Source organism: Erythrolamprus reginae, chromosome 2, assembly GCF_031021105.1.
Source record: "Erythrolamprus reginae isolate rEryReg1 chromosome 2, rEryReg1.hap1, whole genome shotgun sequence".
Taxonomy (NCBI): domain Eukaryota; kingdom Metazoa; phylum Chordata; class Lepidosauria; order Squamata; family Dipsadidae; genus Erythrolamprus; species Erythrolamprus reginae.
The window spans coordinates 43469581-43492240 of record NC_091951.1 but is presented as its reverse complement, the minus strand read 5'-3'; the positions used below and the strand labels follow the sequence as shown (position 1 = coordinate 43492240).

The 22660-nt window shown below is 45.7% G+C and overlaps 1 protein-coding gene across 1 annotated transcript in view; it reads right to left on the bottom strand.

Moving 5' to 3' along the window:
* Positions 1–22660, bottom strand: part of PLXNB1 (plexin B1) — a 160377-nt gene that overhangs the window by 14844 nt on the left and 122873 nt on the right. Inside the window, exons 26-31 of the mRNA XM_070738026.1 lie at positions 21421–21567; positions 18808–18985; positions 14394–14497; positions 6943–7027; positions 5950–6116; positions 3791–3951 (exon numbers count right to left, since the gene is read on the bottom strand). Of these exons, the coding sequence (XP_070594127.1) occupies positions 3791–3951; positions 5950–6116; positions 6943–7027; positions 14394–14497; positions 18808–18985; positions 21421–21567 (842 nt within the window). The remainder of the gene's footprint in view (positions 1–3790; positions 3952–5949; positions 6117–6942; positions 7028–14393; positions 14498–18807; positions 18986–21420; positions 21568–22660) is intronic.

Here is a 22660-nt window from a genome sequence, read left to right as displayed (position 1 = left end):
TTCAGTTACTGTGGATTTATCTACCACGTCTGCTGGAAGTTTGTTCCAAGGATCTACTACTCTTTCAGTAAAATAATATTTTCTCATGTTGCTTTTGATCCTTCCCCCAACTAACTTCAGATTGTGTCCCCTTGTTCTTGTGTTCACTTTCCTATTAAAAACACTTCCCTCATGGACCTTATTTAACCCTTTAATATATTTAAATGTTTCGATCATGTCCCCCCCTTTCCCTTCTGTCCTCCAGACTATACAGATTGAGTTCATTAAGTCTTTCTTGATACGTTTTATGCTTAAGACCTTCCACCATTCTTGTAGCCTGTCTTTGGACCCGTTCAATTTTGTCAATATCTTTTTGTAGGTGAGGTCTCCAGAACTGAACACAGTATTCCAAATGTGGTCTCACCAACACTCTATATAGCGGGATCATAATCTCCCTCTTCCTGCTTGTTATACCTCTAGCTATGCAGCCAAGCATCCTACTTGCTTTCCCTACCGCCTGACTGCACTGTTCACCCATTTTGAGACTGTCAGAAATCACTACCCCTAAATCCTTTTCTTCTGAAGTACAGTATTTGCTAACACAGAACTGCCAATACAATACTCAGATTGAGGATTCCTTTTCCCCAAGTGCATTATTTTACATTTGGAAACATTAAACTGCAGTTTCCATTGCTTTGACCATTTATCTAGTAAAGCTAAATCATTTACCATATTACAGACGCCTCCAGGAATATCAACCCTATTGCACACTTTAGAGTCATCGGCAAGTAGGCAAACCTTCCCTACCAAACCTTCCCTTATGTCACTCACAAACATATTAAAAAGAATAGGACCCAGAACAGACCCTTGTGGCACACCGCTTGTAACCTGACTCTGCTCAGAATACTCGCCATTAACAATAACTCTCTGATGTCTACGCTTCAACCAGCTGCAAATCCATTGAACTATCCAGGGGTTAAGTCCAATCTTCACTAATTTGTCTATCAGCTCTTTATGTGGAACCGTATCAAAGGCTTTGCTGAAGTCCAGGTAGGCAATATCCACGGCACCACCTTCATCCAACACCTTTGTGACATAGTCAAAGAAATCAATGAGATTAGTCTGACATGATTTGCCTTCAGTAAAGCCATGCTGATTTGGGTCCAATAAGTTATTGTTTTTTAGGTGCTGATTTATCCTCTTTTTGAGTAGAGTCTCCATCATTTTAACTACCACTGATGTCAAGCTAACTGGCCTGTAGTTACCGGCTTCTTCTCTACTGTCCTTCTTGTGGATAATGATGTGAAGTGTTTCTATAGTGCAGTTGACAAGCTGTTTAAATAAGCCTGTAAAACAGTGATTCTCAATCTTTCTAATGCCGCAACCCCTTAATACAATTCCTCATGTTGTGATGACTCCCAACCATAAGCCTAACGTCAATTCTCCCAACAGAGCTTTAAACTGATTGGCAGGAAGTTCAGAGGGACACCCCCACTGTAAACACTTGATTGGTCAGATTGTACAACTATGTTCCAAGGCGCCCAAATAGAAGCTTTGGTTCCTAACACCATGGGAGATTTGTCTTTCCCCATGCTCTTAGGCAACCCCTGTGAGATGGTCGTTTGACCCCCAAAGGAACCCCAAGTTGAGGTTCCACTGCTATAAAACACGAAACAGCATGGTTTACCCTATTTTCCTCCAATTTCAGTGCCTATGAAATTTCTAATTACAGTGATCCCTTGATTATCGCGAGGGTTCCGTTCCAAGACCCCTCGCGATAATCGATTTTTCCCGATGTAGGGTTGCGGAAGTAAAAACACCATCTGCGCATGCGCGCCCTTTTTTTCAATGGCCGCGCATGTGCAGATGGTGGAGGTGGGGAGCGACGAAAGTGCAGAAGCCGACAGATTGCTTTGAATGTCGGCTGCCCCCGCCCCCCCAGCACCCGCTTGCCCGCCGTTTGCCGCTCGCCCGCCCTTCGGCCCGGCCACCCGCCGTTCGCTCGCTGCTCACCCGGCCACCCGGGTTCGGGGGGGTGCTGGGAAGCCCCCCAGGCCGGCTGCGACCTTTTAAAACAGCCGCGCCGCTTCCCAGCTGAGTCCTGAAGCCAAACGCGGAAGTTTGCCTTTGGCGTTTGGCTTCAGGACTCAGCTGGGAAGCGGCGCGGCTGTTTTAAAGGGTCGCAGCCGGCCTGGGGGGCTTCCCAGCACCCCCCTGAACCCGGGTTGGGGGTTCGGGGGGGTGCTGGGAAGCCCCCCAGGCCGGCTGCGACCTTTTAAAACAGCCGCGCCGCTTCCCAGCTGACTCCCGAAGCCAAACGCGGAAGTGGGGTTTTTTTTTAATTAATATTTTTTAAAAAATCACGATATAGCGTTTCGCGAAGATCGAGATCGCGAAACTCGAGGGATCACCGTATTCTGTCTTACAGATAAATCCCCTCCCACTTCATATTCACTATCACATTTTCAGAGTGTAACTGTAAAACAGGGTTATTAATATCACAGAGATCAGAGGTGGAATCCTCTGAAGCCTGCTAGTGGTTTGCTTCGTGAGCACTTCGTGCATGCATGAATGTTGTGCGCGCCACAGGCATTACTGTGCAGCATTAAAAAAAGGAGCATTTTCAAGCCATCAGAGTTTGCAAAGGTAAGTAGAACAGTGAGGGGCGGGGGAATCAGCTGTGCCACTCAAAAAGGCTTTCTAGCTAATTTAGATCGTGCGGCACAGCTGATTGTCGCACAGCTGATCGCCGGATATACTGGTTCGCCTGAACCGGTAGCATATTGTACTACCAGTTTGGGTGAACTGGTCTGAACTGGTAGCATTTCAGCTTTGGCAGAGATGATATTGGGCTGGGTATCAGCAGAGTTTTGTGAGATTATTATCTTCTGTGGGGAAATGAAGAGCCCACCAATAAAAAGCATGATCAAGATAGTTATTGACTGATTTTGTCCAATACACAATGAGGGTTTTAGTGGGTATACACATAGTAAAATACATGATGAAGGTTATAGAGGAGATACAGGTAGTCCCCGACTTACGACGGCGATCCGTTCCTATGGGGCATCGTAAGCCAAATTTCCGTGTAAGTTGAAATACTGTATTCTGATTTACATGAACGGAGGCGGTGGTGGCATCTTCAAGGGACTAACAGCCGGTCCTTCTCGGGGCCGCGTTGCTGCAGCCTCTGAGGCCGCCCACCGCAGAGATCCCCTCGCCCGAACGGAGGCGGCAATGCAGCGCCGAGAAGGACCGGCTGTTGGTCCCTTGAAGGTGTTGGCGCCGCCGCCGCCGTTCGGGCAAAGGAATCTCTGTGGTGGGTGGCGGCCGTGGCTCCGAGGCCACCCACCATGGAGATCCCATCACCCGAATGGAGGCGGTGGCGGTGGCGGCGGCAGCAGCTTCAAGGGACCATAGCCGGTCCTTCTCGGCGCTGCATTGCCGCCTCCATTCGGCCGAGGGGATCTCCGCGGTGGGTGGCGGTGGTGGCTCCGAGGCCGCCCACCATGGAGATCCCCTCGCCTGAATGGAGGCGGCGGCAGCCTCAGAGGTTGCAGCAACACAGCACCGAGAAGGACCGGCTGTTGAAGCCGTTGCCGCCTCTGTTCAGGCGAGGGGGTCTCCGAAGCCGCCACCCACCGCAGAGATCCCTTCGTACAAACGGAGGTGGCGGCGGCAGCGGTGGCTTCGAAGCTGTCCCTGGGTTGTCGTAACGACTAAACGTCGTACGTTGTGGACGACGTACCCCGGGGACTACCTGTACTCATAATAAAATATACCTAAGCGGCTTCCAGTAGATTTGGTTGCCTACCTATTTGTTTTCCAGATGTGGATGGTTTCTGGATCTGTGATCCCATGATTCAGTGCTTGCTCATCCAGCAGGTCAAAAAAATATTTCACAGCCAAAGGGACAGGGCGACTGGTGCTGAGGATCACTTGGAATAAATCGTCTACGAATTTCTGTAGCGTCCCCTACAAGGAAATACAGCACACATCGGACCAAGTTATGGCAGGGTTCTCTTGGGGGCCAACAAACACAAGAGCAGTGAAGACCAATTCAGGATAATTTGACAGCATAGGACCAGCCAGTGGATGTTATGGATTCTCCCATTATGTGTCGAAGTGGGAAAGGTGATCCCAACATTTAGTTCTGATCTAAGGAAAACCGGCTAAGGAAATCACAAATTCTGTGAGCTAGAGAATCCTGATAGATCAGGGGTCTTCAAATGTGGAAATTTTAAGACTTGTGGATTTCAACTCTCAACATTCTTCAGCCAAGTGGAGAAATTCTGGGTGTTGAAGTCCACATGTCTGTCAAGTTTGGAGACCCCTGTGTCACGCTGAATATTGACAGCCCCAGAGACATTTAGTAATTAAAGGGTTAACTTTGTGTGCTTTACTAAGATCCTCCTATTATGATGTAATATCCTGCCACATCTAACATCACATCCTTCTTCTTCATCCTAAAACTCCATTCTCCATTCTACCTCTATCATGTGAAGACGTATTTTGTTATGTTGTCCATCGAGACATGTTTATTTTCTACTTTTATAATAAAAAGAAATCTTGTTTTGAACAAATGACTGGGCTTCCATCTATTGCCTCCGCAGTAATTAAGGTTCTAATGGACTTTAATAACTTACAAACTGTGACACCCTGGAATAGATCACAAAAAGAAGAAAACAATAGCTGGTCATTTCCAATATGATTTTTTTTTTACAAGATCTCTTAAGCCAAACTATCAGTTGCTGTACATCTTAATCTCCACTAACAAAGAAATCTTCCTATCATAAAGTTGTAAAGAAAAAAAGTGCATCTATCTTAAATACTTTTTCCTATGGAGCCCTTACAGGTATTCAGAGAGGGGCGGAATACAAATCTAATAAATAAATAATAAAATAAATAAAATAAATTGTGTTGGGGAAGTTCTCAGTTCTCCTAAAACGATGACTACAACCTTGTGTCAAAGAATCCCATGCGGTAGCTATGCCCACTGTGTCGAAATGTCTTCTTTTATCTGCCCTAATTTGCCCTCCAGTTAAATTCCCAGTAAACCACAGTGTGGATGAGATTAAGTCAAGGAAACTAGACCGGCATTGTAATGCTGTGCATATTTATTGAGAAGTGTTCTGCCTGACTGGCTTGGCAATGCGTAATAGTCCAATGAAAAGAAATCAAACACACACACGTGCTCTGCTAATCAGCAAACTTGTATTAGATAAACAAAAATAGCTTACTCAAAAAACAGTTAATGTCCGAAAACAATGGAAGGCTTACTTCAGCGGCATACAAAAAACACAGGGAAAAACAAACAAAGACAACCTGGAATGAGCAAAGATGTTTCAGGAATCCTTTTGAATCTTTGAAGTAAACAGCAAGTCCCAGAGTTTTCACCTCCCACTTGTCTGAAAAAGCTGGGTTGAAAACTCCAACGGCACAGAAACTTCGAAGCAGGAACCACCAAACAACACAGATAAACAGCCACAGTTTGCCTTGGCCTTTGTTCCCTTTTATCCCTTTAGCCCTCATTAAGGGAACCACACCCAGCCCAGGTGCTCCTATAATGATTTGTAATACTCCTTAAAGCGATCCCTTCTTTGCATAGCTCTTCAGCTACGTAGATCAATATATTGATCTGCAGAAGAACCCAGGGAGGACAGACTGTCTGAGGGACTGCAGGCCAAATCCCCTGGGCTGTCTGCTGAATCCTGTGTCCCAGTGGCCTCGTACTCCTGGCTGTCTGCCACATCTTCCTGGCTGTCTGCCACATCTTCCTGGCTGTCAGCCAGGCTTTCACATTCACTTTGTGTCGTGTCTCTCCCATCTGTGGGAGCAACAGCTGGCCCAGGCCCAAACACAACAAGAAGAAAGTCTTATTCTCTCAATAGGGTTTCCTCCAAAGGTTGCATAAAGCCTGAAAGATCTGTTGGGAATAAACAGAGCACAACTCAAGACTGGATCCCTTCTTACCTTCATGGAAAGGAGACGCGTGAGATAGATCTCTGGAATCGCTTTGGCTCTCTCCCGTTCCCGCAGGCTCCCTCGGCGATGTTTAGGCAGCTCAGGTTCCTCGGTCGATTTCACCAGGTGCCAAAGCTTCATGCCACCCTCATCTGCATCCTCCAGCATTGGGGTTTCTAGAACACAAGCCAGCATAAGACCACTCTGGATGACTGGCAGTAGGTCATCAGGTGGCAGTGACTCTATTTCTCAAATGAACATTCCCCCCAGTATCTTCTCAAATTAACATGCTAGTCCAAACTGGCTTGATAATTAACTTTCAGGCCATTTTTGTTCTTTTGTCCACTCAGTCCACCCAAGCTGCTTTTCCCCTAATAGCCAAATAAGTCAATGAAGCAGTCAACGAAGCAGTGGAAGTGATATGCCTGGAGGCGATTGGGGCCTGGATGGGTGCCAACAGACTCAAATTCAACCTGGATAAGATGGAGTGGCTGTGGGTTCTGCCTCCCAAGGACAATTCCATCTGTCCGTCCATTACTCTGGGGGGGAAATTACTGACCCCCTCAGAGAGGGTCCGCAACTTGGGCGTCCTCCTCGATCCACAGTTCACATTAGAAAAACATCTTTCAGCTGTGGCGAGGGGGGCGTTTGCCCAGGTTTGCCTGGTGCACCAGTTGCGGCCCTATCTGGACCGGGACTCACTACTCACAGTCACTCATGCCCTCATCACCTCGAGGCTCGACTACTGTAATGCTCTCTACATGGGGCTACCTCTGAAAAGTGTTCGGAAACTTCAGATCGTGCAGAATGCAGCTGCGAGAGCAATCATGGGCTTCCCTAGGTATGTTTTTAAAATTTATTAGATTTGTTATGAATTGTCTTACTGTATGCTGTGAGCCGCCCTGAGTCTACGGAAAGGGGTGGCATGCAAATTAATTACTAATTAATTAATTAGTAAGTAAGTAAGTAAGTAAGTAAGTAAGAGTTGGAGTGGTCACTCACTCTCTCCAGGGATGTAATCCTGATTTTCTCTTGGAAGGTGCTTGGTCATACGAGGGACTAGGGCAACGGTGGCTCCGTCAGGCACCTGAGCATGGGCAAAAAAAATTGGGTTAAGCAGCTTTCTGGACTCAACATCTTGTTGCATTGTTTCTCAGCACAAATAAATAAATCTGGAAGTTGGCCTTCTCAAGAAGCCTTCCCTGGATCCAGTAGAACTAAAGAACCTTCATCCAGTCTCCAACCTACCCTTTGTGGGAAAGATTCCGGAGAAAGTGGTAGCACTCCAGCTCCTACACTCATCGGATGAAATGGATTATCTAGACCAGTGATGGTGACATGCGGAGATGAGTTGTTGCCCTAGCTCAGCTCCAACGTGCATGTGTGTGCTGGCCAGCTGATTTTTGGCTCACACAAAGGCTCTGGGAGGGCGTTTTTGGCTTCCAGAGAACCTCCAGGAGGATGGGGGTGGGCATTTTTACCCTCCCCCAGTTCCAAGGAAAATTTTGGAGCCTGGGGAAGGTGAAACACGAGCCTACTGGGTCCACCAGAAGTTGGGAAGTTCCGGCCTGCAGAGGGCCTCCAGGGGGCGGGGGAAGCTGTCTTTGCCCTCCTCAAGCATTGAATTGTGAGTGTGGGCACCCTGTGTGTGTAAGTGCCCACGGTTATGCTCTTTCGGCACCGGAGGAAAAAATGGTTTGTGGTCACTGATCTAGACCCTTTCAATCGGGCGTCAGACCTGGCTACAGCATGGAAACTGCTTTGGTCACTCTGATGGATGATCTCTGGCGAGCCCGAGATGGGGGTCATTCCTCCATCTCGGCGCTACTTGACCTCTCAGCTACTAACACGTTCATAACTGCTGCAATTCACTTAACAACGGTGTCAAGAAAGGTCATAAAATGGGGCAAAATTCACTCAATCATGCTCAGCAATTGGAAGTTTTAGGACCAATTGTGGTCATAATTCGAGAACTGCCCATATCTACAGGGACACATGTTGTTCCAGTGATAGCGTATTTTTCAGATTACAGTGATACCTTGTCTTACGAACTTAATTGGTTCCAGGATGAGGTTCGTAAGGTGAAAAGTTTGTTAGACGAAACAATGTTTCCCATAGGAATCAATGGAAAAGCGATTAATACGTGCAAGCCCAAAATTCACCCATTTTGCCAGCCGAAGCGCCTGTTTTTGCACTGCTGGGATTCTCCTGAGGCTCCCCTCCATGGGAAACCCCACCTCCGGACTTCCATTGCCAGTGTACTGCCTGTTTTTGCGCTGCTGGGATTCCCCTGCAGCATTGCAAAAACACGGAAGTCTGGAGGTGGGGTTTCCCATGGAGGGGAGCCTCAGGGGAATCCCAGCAGTGCAAAAACGGGTGCTTTGCTGGCAACGGAAGTACGGAGGCGGGGTTTCCCATGGAGGGGAGCCTCAGGGGAATCCCAGAGTGCAAAAACGGGTGCTACGCTGGCAACGGAAGTCCGCAGGTGGGGTTTCCCATGGAGGGGAGCCTCAGGGGAATCCCAGCAGTGCAAAAACGGGCGCTTCGCTGGCAACGGAAGTCCGGAGGCGGTGTTTCCCATGGAGGGGAGCCTCAGGGGAATCCCAGCAGTGCAAAAACGGGCGCTTCGCTGGCAACAGAAGTCTGGAGGCGGGGTTTCCCAGCGAGGGGAGCCTTCGGCTGGCAACAGAAGTCCAGAGGTGGGGCATCCCGCCGGCGGCGGTGGTGGATTCGTAAGGTGAAAATAGTTCGGAAGAAGAGGCAAAAAAATCTTAAACCCCAGGTTCGTATCTCGAAAAGTTCATAAGATGAGGTATCACTGTATAAGATGCACATTTCCCCCCCTAAAAGAGGCTGAAAATTTGGGTAGGGTCTTATACGCCAAATGTAGCTTTTTCAAAGCTTTTCCCCCAGCCCTAATGAGGTGCTAAGGATCTTTCCGGCTTGCAGGATTTTTTCTTTGCTACTACCTCCGAAGAAGGGTTTTTTCAAGCTCTATGTCTTTGCAGGCTTGTTTTCATCATTATTCCCTCTGAAAAAGGTTTTATTCAGCCCTAACCAGGGGATAAAATAATGTGCTGAAGCTAACCAGACTAAGGACGCTAGCCAGATGAATACCTGCTAGGTAGATATTTTCCCGCTATTTTCAGCCCCCAAAACTAAGGTGCATCTTATTTGGAATACTGGGTTCAGTTCTGGGGACCTCACCTACAAAAAGATATTGATAAAAATTGAATGGGTCCAAAGATGGGCTACAAGAATGGTGGAAGGTCTTAAGCATAAAACGTATCAGGAAAGACTTCATGAACTCAATCTGTATAGTCTGGAGGACAGAAGGAAAAGGGAGGACATGATCGAAACATTTAAATATGTTAAAGGGTTAAATAAGGTCCAGGAGGGAAGTGTTTTTAACAGGAAAGTGAACACAAGAACAAGGGGACACAATCTGAAGTTAGTTGGGGGAATGATCAAAGGCAACATGAGAAAATATTATTTTACTGAAAGAGTAGTAGATCCTTGGAACAAACTTCCAGCAGACGTGGTTGGTAAATCCCCAGTAACTGAATTTAAACATGCCTGGGATAAACATATATCCATCCTAAGATAAAATACAAGAAATAGCATAAGGGCAGACTAGATGGACCAGGAGGTCTTTTTCTGCCGTCAATCTTCTATGTTTCTATACTCCAGTGCATCTTATACTCTGAAAAATACAGTATTTTTCTTATTTACTCTGTCCTAGAGGACTAGCCCTAAAGCTTGATTGTCTATGGAGATTCTCAATCATCCAGATCGTGGTAGTTCCAAAGATTCTTTTTAAAAGGCAACTGGGCTTTGCTATTTTCTTTTCCCCTTGGAAGTCCAGCTGCCTTTTGAAAAACACTTTTGAAACTATAAAGGCCGATGTTTAAAAACTCTCATGGGAGAAATAAAGGATAGAACTGTCCAGATGTGGCAGATGGATTGGGATGAGTTGTTGTCTGAAGGTGTGATGAAATGCCTAACTGGCTTTGGGAATACAGAGGAGACCATTAAGGGGAGGAAACGGGGCAATTATACAATAGACTTTTAAAATCCAGGGTAGGGTAAGAGGTCGGAGAAAGAGACCCATGAGGAACTCCACCTGAATTTTGCTATGAAGTTGAGCTAGAGGATTCCTCTGGCAGGTTTTTGAGATTCTGCTATTTTTCCCCCCAGAAATCTAAGTGCTTCTTATTTCCTGAGCTTGTGTAACCTAACAGAATGTAAGGAGAATCTATTTTGAAAAGATGGCAGAACGGTGGTGCTAGGAAAGCCAAAACTATTGTTCACCGATTAACATCTTAATAGGCTGCCTAGAGACTTAATTGCTGCTTTTTCAGTCCAGCCAGCAACCTTTCTTAATGCATAAGGACAGGTTGGAAGATTTAATGTATATGGACAGGGGGGAGACTGCCAATTACCATAGATGGTCCTTGCCTTAACGACCATAACGGAGGATGTCCGTTACTGCTGGAAGTCACGACAGTCATAAAGTGAGTCACCCACATGATCAACCCAGTTGGGGAAAAGACCAGAAGCAACATGAAAAAAATATTATTTTACTGAAAGAGTAGTAGAAGCTTGGAACAAACTTCCAGCAGACTGGTAAATCCACAGTAACTGAATTTAAACATGCCTGGGATAAACATATATCCATCCTAAGATAAAATACAGGACATAGTATAAGGGCAGACTAGATGGACCCTGAGGTCTTTTTCTGCCGTCAATCTTCTATGTTTCGATGTGGACTTCAAAAATTTTAGCAAGGGTTTCTCTACCTGGTGGCTAGGTGGGTGTGGCCATGGTGGGCGTGGTCTAGTCAGCCTCCTGTACCATGGCGGTGGCAGGGGGGTGCATTTTTGCCCTCCCCAGCTATGGAGGCTTTCCTCGAGCCCCTGGGAGGGTGAAAACAGCCTCCACCAGGCTCCGGAGGCTTTCTGGAGGCTGGAAACAGGAAACTTTCGGTAGGCCCGTTTTTCACCCTCCCTGAACTTCCTCACACACCCTCCACTTATGTAGCATCCAAAATGGGCTGCAGAGAGTCTCCTGGGAGGGGAGGGGTCTGCGGGGCCAGCCAGGAGTGGAATTTGGGGGGTTCTCTGAACTGCACAAAATCTTAGCTAGAACCCCTGGGAACCCCCAACCACCCCTGATTTTATTATGTTTTGCAGCGATCGTTAAGCAAATGCTACGGTCAGTAAGCAAACCCATAGTCTTCACCCGTTTTGTCGTAAATGCTGGTTTTCACCAAAGTGTGGTCATGTGATGTTATAAACGTCCACTGTAAGGGGCCTGAAATGCAGTCATGTGACTCTGTGTGTGTGTGGTGGTGGGGAACAGCGATTGGATCTTTGGAATGGAGTTGTAAGTCCCCCTGTGAAGGTCCGCTGCAATTCCAACAGGTTGCTAAGCAACTGGTTGTAAGTTAACAACTACCTCCAGCCACTGTTGTTAATCTCACAGGGGAAGAATTATGCTCCTTTTGTTCATCAGTCTGAGCATCCCTTATGTGGTGATTATTTTATGTCACAAACAATGGTTTTGTTCTATAGTTTTGTTAAATTAAATATAATGAAGTAGATTTTAAATTAAATAAAAGATACAGTGGAACCTCGACATACGAGCAGCTCTACTTACGAGCTACTCGAGATAAGAGCTGGGAGGGGAGCGACATTTTTGTTCGCCTCCCGAGCTCACATTCGGGATACGAGCGCCAAGGAGCTATCTCCTGAAGCCGAACGCTAACTTCCGCGTTCGGCTTCAGGAGACAGCTGCGAAGCGGCGCGCGTGTTTTAAAACGTTGCAGCCGGCCTGAGGGGCTTGCCAGCACCCCCCCGAGCCCCCGAGGCCGGCTGCAACCTTTTAAAACACGCGCGCCGCTTCGCAGCTGTCTCCTGAAGCCGAACGCTAACTTCCGCGTTCGGCGGCAGCGGGGTTTTTTTTTTGTTGCACGGATTAATTGACTTTACATTGTTTCCTATGGGAAACAATGTTTCGTCATACGAGCGTTCCGACTTACGAGCCTCCTTCCGGAACCAATTAGTCTCGTAAGTCGGGGTTCTACTGTATATTGAAGTCTTAAGGATAGTTTGATATTAAGAAATCTAATGACAAGGTTTTCTTTTCTTTTTTTTATTAGAGTAAGTAATTGATTTTAAATATTTTAATATACAGTGTTCCCTCGATTTTCGCGGGTTCGAACTTCGTGAAAAGTCTATACCACGGTTTTTCAAAAATATTAATTAAAAAATACTTTGCGGGTTTTCCCCCTATACCACAGTTTTTCCTGCCCGATGACGTCATATGTCATCGCCAAACTTTCATCTGCCTTTAATAAATATATTTTTAAATAAACTTTAATAAATAAATATGGTGAGTAATGATCTGAATGGTTGCTAAGGGAATGGGGAATTGTAATTTAGGGGTTTAAAGTGTTAAGGGAAGGCTTGTGATACTGTTCATAGCCAAAAATAGTGTATTTACTTCCGCATCTCTACTTTGCGGAAATTCAACTTTCGTGGGCGGTCTCGGAACGCATCCCCCGCGAAAATCGAGGGAACACTATATGGTTAAATTAGACTCAATGAAGTAAATTTTAAACAAAATGAAATTATAAAATTAGAATGTTATATTGATATTTTAATTGATTATAACTGTAATATCAAAACGGAATGTTGATGTGGAATGTTGTCAATTATTTTTCTGTATGGATTTGATTATAGTTAGTTTCCCCCCCCCTGTATTAGTTAGACTTCTATGACTAGCGGAGCAAATGTAGCTCCTCTAAATGTTGAATGTTGTTTGTGTTGTTTGTCTGAAGAAAAATTCAATAAATTTTTTTTTTTAAAAAGAGCTTTGCAAAAAAACCCCAGCTATTGTGGTATGAATTGTAAGCAACCACTGATCTAATATAGAGTCTTATTCTGACACCGATCAATGTCAATTGTCAAAACGAGTCCCAGCGATGACACTGAAGGTGCCTTCATAAGAAAGTGACTGAATATGTATATAGAAGGAGGAGATATACATTCCTCGGTTATAATTGTGTTGCAAATGTTGCAGTAAAATTTATTTCCTGGTGGCCTTAAGCATCTGAGTTAAGAAACATAGAAACATAGAAGTCTGACAGCAGGAAAAGACTTCATGGTCCATCTAGTCTGCCCTTATACTATTTCCTGTAATTTATCTTAGGATGGATATACGTTTATCCCAGGCATGTTTAAATTCAGTTACTGTGGACTTATCTACCACGTCTGCTGGAAGTTTGTTCCAAGGATCTACTACTCTTTCAGTAAAATAATATTTTCTCATGTTGCTTTTGATCTTTCCCCCAAATAACCTCAGATTGTGTCCCCTTGTTCTTGTGTTCACTTTCCTATTAAAAACACTTCCCTCCTGAACCTTATTTAACCCTTTAACATATTTAAATGTTTCGATCATGTCCCCCCTTTTCCTTCTGTCCTCCAGACTATACAGATTGAGTTCATTAAGTCTTTCCTGATACGTTTTATGCTTAAGACCTTCCACCATTCTTGTAGCCCGTCTTTGGACCCGTTCAATTTTGTCAATATCTTTTTGTAGGTGAGGTCTCCAGAACTGAACACAGTATTCCAAATGTGGTCTCACCAGCAATCTATATAGCGGGATCACAATCTCCCTCTTCCAGTTTCCTGTCATTTAGCAGACTTTACCAGTTGCCTGCTCCAGTTGTAATTTCATTTTGTGTGCCATCTGTCCTCTTGTGTGTTTGTGACCCAAGAAGACCAAAAGGGACTCGTTACCATAATCTTCTTTTCTTTTGGAAGGTTTCAAAACCAGGAACCACAAAGATGCTTGCTGAGAAAAGGCCAAAAGGTTCTCATATCCTGAGTTAAGCTAACCATTGCAGAAGAGGAGAGGCATATGTTGTAATCATAGATTTTTAAGCACTGAAATTTGGAAATAAAATATTGCTGGAGAGTGATGTCTTAAGACTAAATTATGTGCTGAATAAGATATTTATTTTTCCTCTATGGAAAGGCAGGAAGCAAAGTCCAGGCTGAGCAAGCATCCTGCAGAATCATGATAAGGAAATATATGCCTTGCACATTCCTTTGTTAATCACCAGTAAAAACACATTCCAGGAAAGGGGCAAAGATTGTAGCTTCCGTTAATTATCTATAGGGAAGCCACAAGAGAAGTTTGCTTTATATGGTGCTGGCATAATGTATGTGGCGTTCGCAATTGGTTATTCTGTACCACATGTCAGAATGGTGAATACACAATAAATAGGAGAGACCTGGATCCATTCAGGGTCGTCCTCCCATCGAGAAAACTTTCTCTGTCATTTCATTCTGATGTGACATTCATGGCATGCTGTGCCTTCCTAGAGGGCGACCCACTGAAGGAGGGCTGCATGCCTTCAGGCATAGAAGTAGGAGACCTTCCCTCACCTTATAGTGTTGCAGTGTGTTGAGCCTCTTCCAGCTGCCCTGGATGATTGAAGTCACGTCCTCGTCAGAGAGGATGAGGTGCCCAGCCAGCCCAGACCGCCATTCTGTGGTCATCCCCCCCAGAAGAAAAGAGAAAAGGCAAAACTTGTTAGAAAGCAGCACTTTGCAAAATTCCATGTTTGCTCATGTAGTTTGCTATTGGCTACTGCAGATTTTGATCCTCCCCACATCCTATTGGCTAATTTGGTTCACCTGGATTGCCTCGGAAATGGATGGGAAAACTTGTTCGCAATTGCCTAGCAACCTGGACAAAGTGTGGAGGTCTGCCAGTGGCCTGCAGAGTGGGCAGCAGAGTCAGACAGCGAGAAGGCTGGGGAGGAGTCTGGAGAAGGGTCGGTGGGAGGCCATCTGGCTTGTGCTGACTCCAGAGGCTGACATGAGTGAGGTAGAGCAGGGATCTCCAACCTTGGCAACTTTAAGACGTGGACTTCAACTCCCAGAATTCCTCAGCCACCTTTTTCTGGCTAAGGAATTCTGGGAGTTGAAGTCCACAAGGTTGGAGACCCCTTGAGGTAGAGGAACAGCAGGAGGCTGTTCCCAATGCACACATGAACAGAGCTACCAGAAGGCAAGAACAGCCTAATAGAATTTCAAAAATGTTCCAAACTGCGTCACCCAATTGTTGGAAATGTAAGGAAGAAATAGGTACGTACTACCATGCTTGGTGGACATGCCCAAAAGCAAAAAGAATACTGGAACTTAATAGAAAAATGGCTAAAAGAAATAACCCAGCAAGAAATTAAGAAAACACCAGCATTTCAAATAAGAAGTACAAAAAAGACATACAGTGGAACCTCATCATATGAACTTAATTGGTTCCAGGAGGAGGTTCGTAAGGTGAAAAGTTCGTAAGATGAAACAATGTTTCCCATAGGAATCAATGTAAAAGCAAATAATGCGTGCAAATCCTTCAGGAAAATCCCAAACTTTAGAAGGGAGGCGAACAGAGGGCAGGGAGGAGCAGCTAAAGGGGGCGGTTGGAAGAAGCAAAGCTAGGCTAAAGGGTGAGTGGGAAGGAAGAAAGAAAGGCAAGGGGGGCGCCCTTCCCTTTTCTTTCTTAAAAAGACACCCTTTCAGTTCCTTTGCAAGTACGCTGTTCTCTGCAAAAAAATTCCTCCCCCAAGCTGCCCCTCCCTCCTCCATTTTCTTTCTTAAAAAGACACCCTTTCAGTTCCTTTGCAAGCACGTTGTTCTCTGCAAAAAATTTCCTCCCCCAAGCTGCCCCTCCCTCCTCCCTTTTCTTTCTTAAAAAGACACCCTTTCAGTTCCTTTGCAAGCACGTTGTTCTCTGCAAAAAATTTCCTCCCCCAAGCTGCCCCTCCCTCCTCCCTTTTCTTTCTTAAAAAGACACCCTTTCAGTTCCTTTGCAAGCACGTTGTTCTCTGCAAAAAATTTCCTCCCCCAAGCTGCCCCTCCCTCCTCCCTTTTCTTTCTTAAAAAGACACCCTTTCAGTTCCTTTGCAAGCACGTTGTTCTCTGCAAAATGTTTCCTACTCCAAGCAGCCCCTCCCTTTTCTTTCTTCAAAAAAGGGGAAAAAAAGAAACCCCTTCATCCCAGCAGCAGCTGCTTGGGTTCGTAAGGTGAAAATAGTTCGGAAGAAGAGGCAAAAAAATCTTAAACACTGGGTTCGTCTCTTGAAAAGTTCGTTAGAAGAGGCGTTCGTAAGATGAGGTACCACTGTATATTATTTAATAATCCACATTTTAGTAGCAGCTAGGAGAGCTTTTGCTCAAAAATGGAAAGACTTTGAGACCCCAAAAGAAACTGATATATTTAAGAAAGTCTTAGAATGCACTGAGCTTGACATGATGACAAGAAGGTTGAAAAATCAAGAAGAATCAGAATTTTATGAGGTTTGGCAAAAGGTATATATCTGGTGGGATACAAAGAAACAGAGATAACCTTAGTTTTACACTATTTTAAATATATTTGTACCTAGTAGTTATATTGCATTAGTGATTATTAACAGTATAAAGATAAACTCCTTCTTTCCTCTTCTATCATTTCTCTTTTTCTTTCTTTCTTCATAGTTCATTTTAAGTCATAATTTTAAAATTTCTATATATTTTTAAATGTTTTAGATGTGTTTTTTACTTATTATCTTACAATTGATATATCCAAGTATTTTATAAATAATGATAAAGTCAGTTTATTTTATTTTTTTTAATTTATTATAAATATAAAGAGGAGCGATTGTTGCTCCACTAAATGTGACATGTAATGTACATTTTGTCTGTCTTTGCAATTTAATAAAAAATATTTTTTTTTTAAAAAAAAGAACAATTAACGGAGGAAAAGGGCTACTCGGGAGTAAGGCTTGGAGAGGACTGGCCCCTCCCACAGGCTATAAAAATGGAGCAAACGGATGTGCTCGTTGCAGGAAGCAACTTGATTCCCTTCATGTCTCAGCATTTTTATTCTGACTCCGTGTTTCTGTTTGGCCTTGCAAAGCTCCTCGCCAATTAGGTCTTTGGCAGCGTGTCAAGAGGGCATAAAGGTTGGTGCTTATCAGCCTTCTTCCGAAAAACTGCTGTTGGACTCATTGGCTTTCCTAAGTATGCCCATGTTACTCCAACACTCCGCAGTCTGCATTGGTTGCCGATCAGTTTCCGGTCACAATTCAAAGTGTTGGTTATGACCTATTTCATGGCACCGGACCAGGATATCTGCGAGACCCCCTTCTGCCGCACGAATCCCAGCGTCCGGTTAGGTCCCACAGAGTGGGTCTTCTCTGGGTCCTGTCGACTAAACAATGTTGTCTGGCGGGACCCAGGGGAAAAGCCTTCTCTGTGGCGGCCCCGACCCTCTGGAACCAACTCCCCCCCAGAGATTAGGACTGCCCCCACCCTCCTTGCCTTTCGTAAACTCCTTAAAACCCATCTCTGTCGTCAGGCTTGGGGGATCTGAGACATCCCCCCCTTGCCTATGTAATTTTGTGTATGATATGACTGTGTGTATGTATTTTATATACAGTGATCCCCCAGTTATTGCGTTCCCGACCATTGCGAACAGGCTAATTTGCGATTTTTCAACCCGGAAGTCAAAACACCATCTGCGCATGCGTGCCCTTTTTTCTATGGGCACGCATGCGTAGATGGCGCCGGGCAGATCAGCTGCTGGGCGGCTTCCCTGGGTCTTCCCCCTCTTGCTGGTGGGAGGGCGAAGCCCCCCCCAGCACCCGCTCGCCCGCCGTTCGCCCGGCCACCCGCCGCTCGCCCGCCCTTCGCCCGGCCACCCGCCGTTCGCCCGCCCTTCGCCCTTCGCCCGCCCTTCGCCCTTCGCCCGGGAAGTTCGCCAGGAACCAGAGCCGGCCTGGGGGGGCTTTCCAGCAATCCCCGAGCCCCCAACCCGGGCTCGGGGGTTGCTGGAAAGCCCCCCCAAGCCGGCTCCGATCGTTTTAAAAAAGGCACGCCGCTTCTACGCTGACTCCTAAAGCGGGGAAGTTCGCCAGGAGTCAGTGTAGAAGCGGCGCGCCTGTTTTAAAACGATCGGAGCCGGCCTGGGGGGGCTTTCCAGCAACCCCCGAGCCCCCAACCCGGGCTCGGGGGTTGCTGGAAAGCCCCCCCAGGCCGGCTCCTATCTTTTAAAACAGGCGCGCCACTTCTACGCTGACTCCTAAAGCGGGAAAGTTCGCCAGGAGTCAGCGGAGAAGCGGCGCGCCTGTTTTAAAACGATCGGAGCCAGCCTGGGGGATTGGAGCCGGCCTGGGGGGATCGGAGCCGGCCTGGGGGGGCTTTCCCTTTCAGGGTGGGCGAGCGGCGGGCGCGGCAGCAGCGAGGAGTTTGCGTGGGCGGCGGGGAAACCCCAATCTTCGGCTCCTCGCTGCTGGGAAGTAAAAACACCATCTGCGCATGCGCAGATGGTGTTTTTACTTCCGCAGCGCTACTTCGCGAAAACCCGCTCGTTGCGGGGGGTCCTGGAACGGAACCCTCGCAATGATCGGGGGATCACTGTATTGGGCTTTTTCTTTTTAGACTTTTTAATGTAAAACTGTTATTTTAGATTTTAATTATTAGATTTGTTACCATGTATTGTTTTTATCACTGTTGTGAGCCGCCCCGAGTCTGCGGAGAGGGGCGGCATACAAATCTAATAAATAATTATTATTATTATTAACATTGTTTGGGATTTATTACGAGTGAGAATGAAGATAATTCACAGCCTTTTAAATAAAAAGAGGTTTTTGGGGACGTCGTTTGTGCTTTATGAATGATGAGGAAGCCTAGGGCAGAACACAAAGCTGACAAGAGGTGGGGGGCTGATTCACTTTAGGAGATCTTGGGATGGCCTTCCACTTTGGGGGGGGGGGTGTTTGACTTACTCAAGGTGGCCCTTCCAGCGTCTTTGACTTACCCAAGTCAAGGGTGTCCGGGTCAGGTCGATGGCAGTAAGGTGTCCCTTTGTAGAGCTGGTCCAGGATCTTCTCTTTCACTTGGGTGATTGTGTCGCAATCCAGGCCCTTCACCAACACTCCCTGGCTGCCTTCCGTTCCTACCCCTGTGTTCCCAGCTTGCGATAGCGCCGTCAATGTCTGCGAAAACAAGAAAGGATGTGTTCCCCTTCTTCTTAGCCCCTGGCAATCGTAGCAGCGCTGATGGCCCCTTCTGTGGTCTTGGATTAGAATTGTGTTCATTAATTAATTGGAGCTATGTGTGGCTTCTCTTTAATCCTCGTAGTCACCAATTTGGCTTGTGGCCTATGCAACCCTCCTGCCCCCGCTTCATGATCTGTTAATGCATGAGCAGAGTCCAAGGTTGTGCACGCACCTAAACATTTAGATTGAGGTTAATTGTAAATAACTACTCAGCCACGCACAGATATACTAATTTGAATTAAAGTTTACTTTGAGAAATAACATATTCAGATAAACAGTCTAAACTCATACGTATAAGCCAGAATAGCAATCCAAATACAGAAGTACCTCGTGATACGAACCCCTCGTCATATGAACCTTTCGAGATACGAACCCAAGGTTCGGAAAGTTTTAGTCTCTTCTTATGAACTTTTTTCACCTTACGAACCCACTGCCTGAACGCCGAACCCGGAAGTTCGGGTTCGGCGTTCAAGTTCGTAAGGCAGCCGAGAAGCGCTGCTGCCCGGCTGTTGCCTTTTGAAAAAGCTGGGGGGCTTCTCGGTATTCCCACGAACGCCTAACCCAGAGGTTCGGCCAAAACGTGGACTCCAGGAAGGACGTCTCCGTGACGTCAAAGCTCCGCCCATGGAATTCCCTATTAGGATTCCCCACCTCCGTTTGAGCCTCCCGACCGGTTGACAGCTCTGCGGCTCTTCTGGCAAGGTGACAGCTGGGCGGCGGGGCTTCTCGGCGGCCTCATGAACGCCGAACCCGGAAGTTCAGCAAAAGTTCGGGTTCGGCGTTCGAGAGAACGCCAAGAAGCTCCCCGGCTGTTGCAAAAGGCGACAACTGGGCGGCGAGGCTTATCGGCGGCCTCCCGAACCTGAACCCCGAACCCGAACTTTTGCCAAACTTCCGGGTTCGGCGTTCGGGAGAACGCTGAGAAGCGCCCGGCTGTTTCAAAAGGTGACAGCCGGGCAGCAGCATCCAGCGGAGCGCCGTTTTTGCGTTGTTTTTTTTTGTGAACCTCCTCCCGGAACCAATTAAGTACGTAAGACGAGGTATTACTGTACATAGTCTTTCTTACCAGTTGTCTTTGTCATAATCAGCAAACAAAAATATCAAGTCTAAACACATTTTAGCTAATTATACATAACAATACAGAGAGATTGCAGAGAAAATGCAAAGCAAACCTAACAGCGAGTAGCCATTAACAGTGAGTAGCCAGAGAAAGAGAAACAGAGAGGATGGCTCAAAGAAATAAGCTATAAACTCTAGCTCCCACTTGTGGCAGTCTGCAACACCTGCAGCCAATATATTGCCAACCTAACAGTTATGGACAGAGTCCTAATGGTATGTAATTTGACTTCTTTTTATTGTTAATTGTATTTTTAAATTGTTGTAAACCACCTTGAGTTCTTTGAGATTGGGCGGCATAGAAGTCAAACAAACAAACAAACAAATCTTAGTTCAGTATGTGAACCCAGCCTTATTAAAGTAGTCAAGTATTATTTTAGCCGGGGGGAAAAAAGTGAAAAATGACACACAGGCTTTAATACAGTCTTCTCCAGCCAAGGTGTGTCATGGCTTCAGCTGCCAGGATTTGCACAACAAATCCAATGATCGTACTTACTATACTTGTATTATGTCAATGACTTCATTATGCAATCAGACCATTTGGGCAATGATGTCATAGGACATCCAACGTGGGAAATAAAATCTAATATTCTGTGGAGAGCAACAGGTTGGAGTTGATCGGGCAAGAATAGCCGGACCCATTTCTCACCCCGTATTGTGTTTGCTTAGCCGGGGGTGAAGGCTGGCTTGATCCACAGAACTTGAAAAAAGACAACTTACTAAGAATGGGAAGACTAGAGACATAGAAGATTGACAGCAGAAAAAGATCTCATCTGCCCTTATACTATTTCCTGTATTTTATCTTAGGATGGATATATGTTAATCCCAGCCATGTTTAAATTCAGTTACTGTGGATTTACCAACCACGTCTGATAGACGTTTGTTCCAAGCATCTACTACTCTTTCAGTAAAATAATATTTTCTCACGTTACTTTTAATCTTTTCCCCAACTAACTTCAGATTGTGCCCCCTTGTTCTTGTGTTCATTTTCCTATTAAAAATACTTCCTTCCTAAACCTTATTTATTTATTTATTCCTTCCTTCCTTCCTTCCTTCCTTCCTTCATTCATTCATTATTTTATTTGACTTCTATTGCTGCCCAATCTCGAAGGACTCAGGAATTAGGAACAGGATGGAGGTTGGGATGAACCATCCTGCATGATTCTGAAGATGGCTAGAAGCACAGAGCAGATGGCGTGATCCAAGACTGGTTCTAGCTGTGCTTTCCCCTGACAGGTGCATCGTTTAGCCCTTACCAGTGTGCGATATTCCAGGTCTTCTCGGAGAAGTCGGTTGTCATTCAAGGTGTACTTTGCCTTCCCGGTTACCCAGTCCACAGGCCCCTTGTCTACTTGGTGCTTGATACCCTGGAAGAGCATGTAGAGGGGCTCCCCAACAGAGTCCTGGTGGAGAAACAGAGAGATCCTCATCATCTATAGAACATTGAACAGTTTCCACCTTGCACTTCCGACCTTTTAGTTGTATACAGTGGTACCTCGTCTTACGAACGCCTCTTCTAACGAACTTTTCGAGATACGAACCCGGTGTTTAAGATTTTTTTGCCTCTTCTTCCGAACTATTTTCACCTTATGAACCCAAGCCACTGTTGCTGGGATGAAGGGGTTTCTTTTCCCCCCCTTTTTTGAAGAAAGAAAAGGGAGGGGTGGCTTGGAGACGGAGAGTTTGCATTAACAAAGCTAGGAGAACGGAGTGCTTGCAGAGGCACTGAAAGGGTGTCTTTTGAAGAAAGAAAAGGGAGGGGCGGCTTGGAGGGGGAATATTTTATTAATATTGCTTCTTCATTGCTTATTTGACCCCTATGACAATCATTAAGTGTTGTACCACATGATTCTTGACAAATGTATATTTTATTTTATGTACGTTGAGAGCATATGCACCAAGACAAATTCCTTGTGTGTCCAATCACAATAAAAATTCTATTCTATTCTATTCTATTAACAAAAGTAGGAGAACAACGTGCTTGCAGAGGCACTGAAAGGGTGTCTTTTGAAGAAAGAAAAGGGAGGGGCGGCTTGGAGGGGGAAAGAGTTTGCAGAGAACAGCGTGCTTGCAGAGGCACTGAAAGGGTGTCTTTTGAAGAAAGAAAAGAGAGGGGCGCCCCCCTTGCCTTTCTTCCTTCCCACTCACCCTTTAGCCTAGCCTTGCTTCTTCCACCAGCCCCCTTTAGCTGCTCCTCCCTGCCCTCTGTTCGCCTCCCTTCTAAAGTTTGGGATTTTCCTGAAGGATTTGCACGAATTATTTGCTTTTACATTGATTCCTATGGGAAACATTGTTTCGTCTTACGAACTTTTCACCTTACGAACCTCGTCCTGGAACCAATTAAGTTCGTAAGACAAGGTATCACTGTATAAGAAATATAGATCAGTGGATGACTGAAGTCCTTGGCCATGTTCAGTGCCTAATTTTAACTTTAATCTGGCAAATAAATCCAGACTGGTGTGCAACGTTAGTACCAGGCAATTATAAGTTGATGGA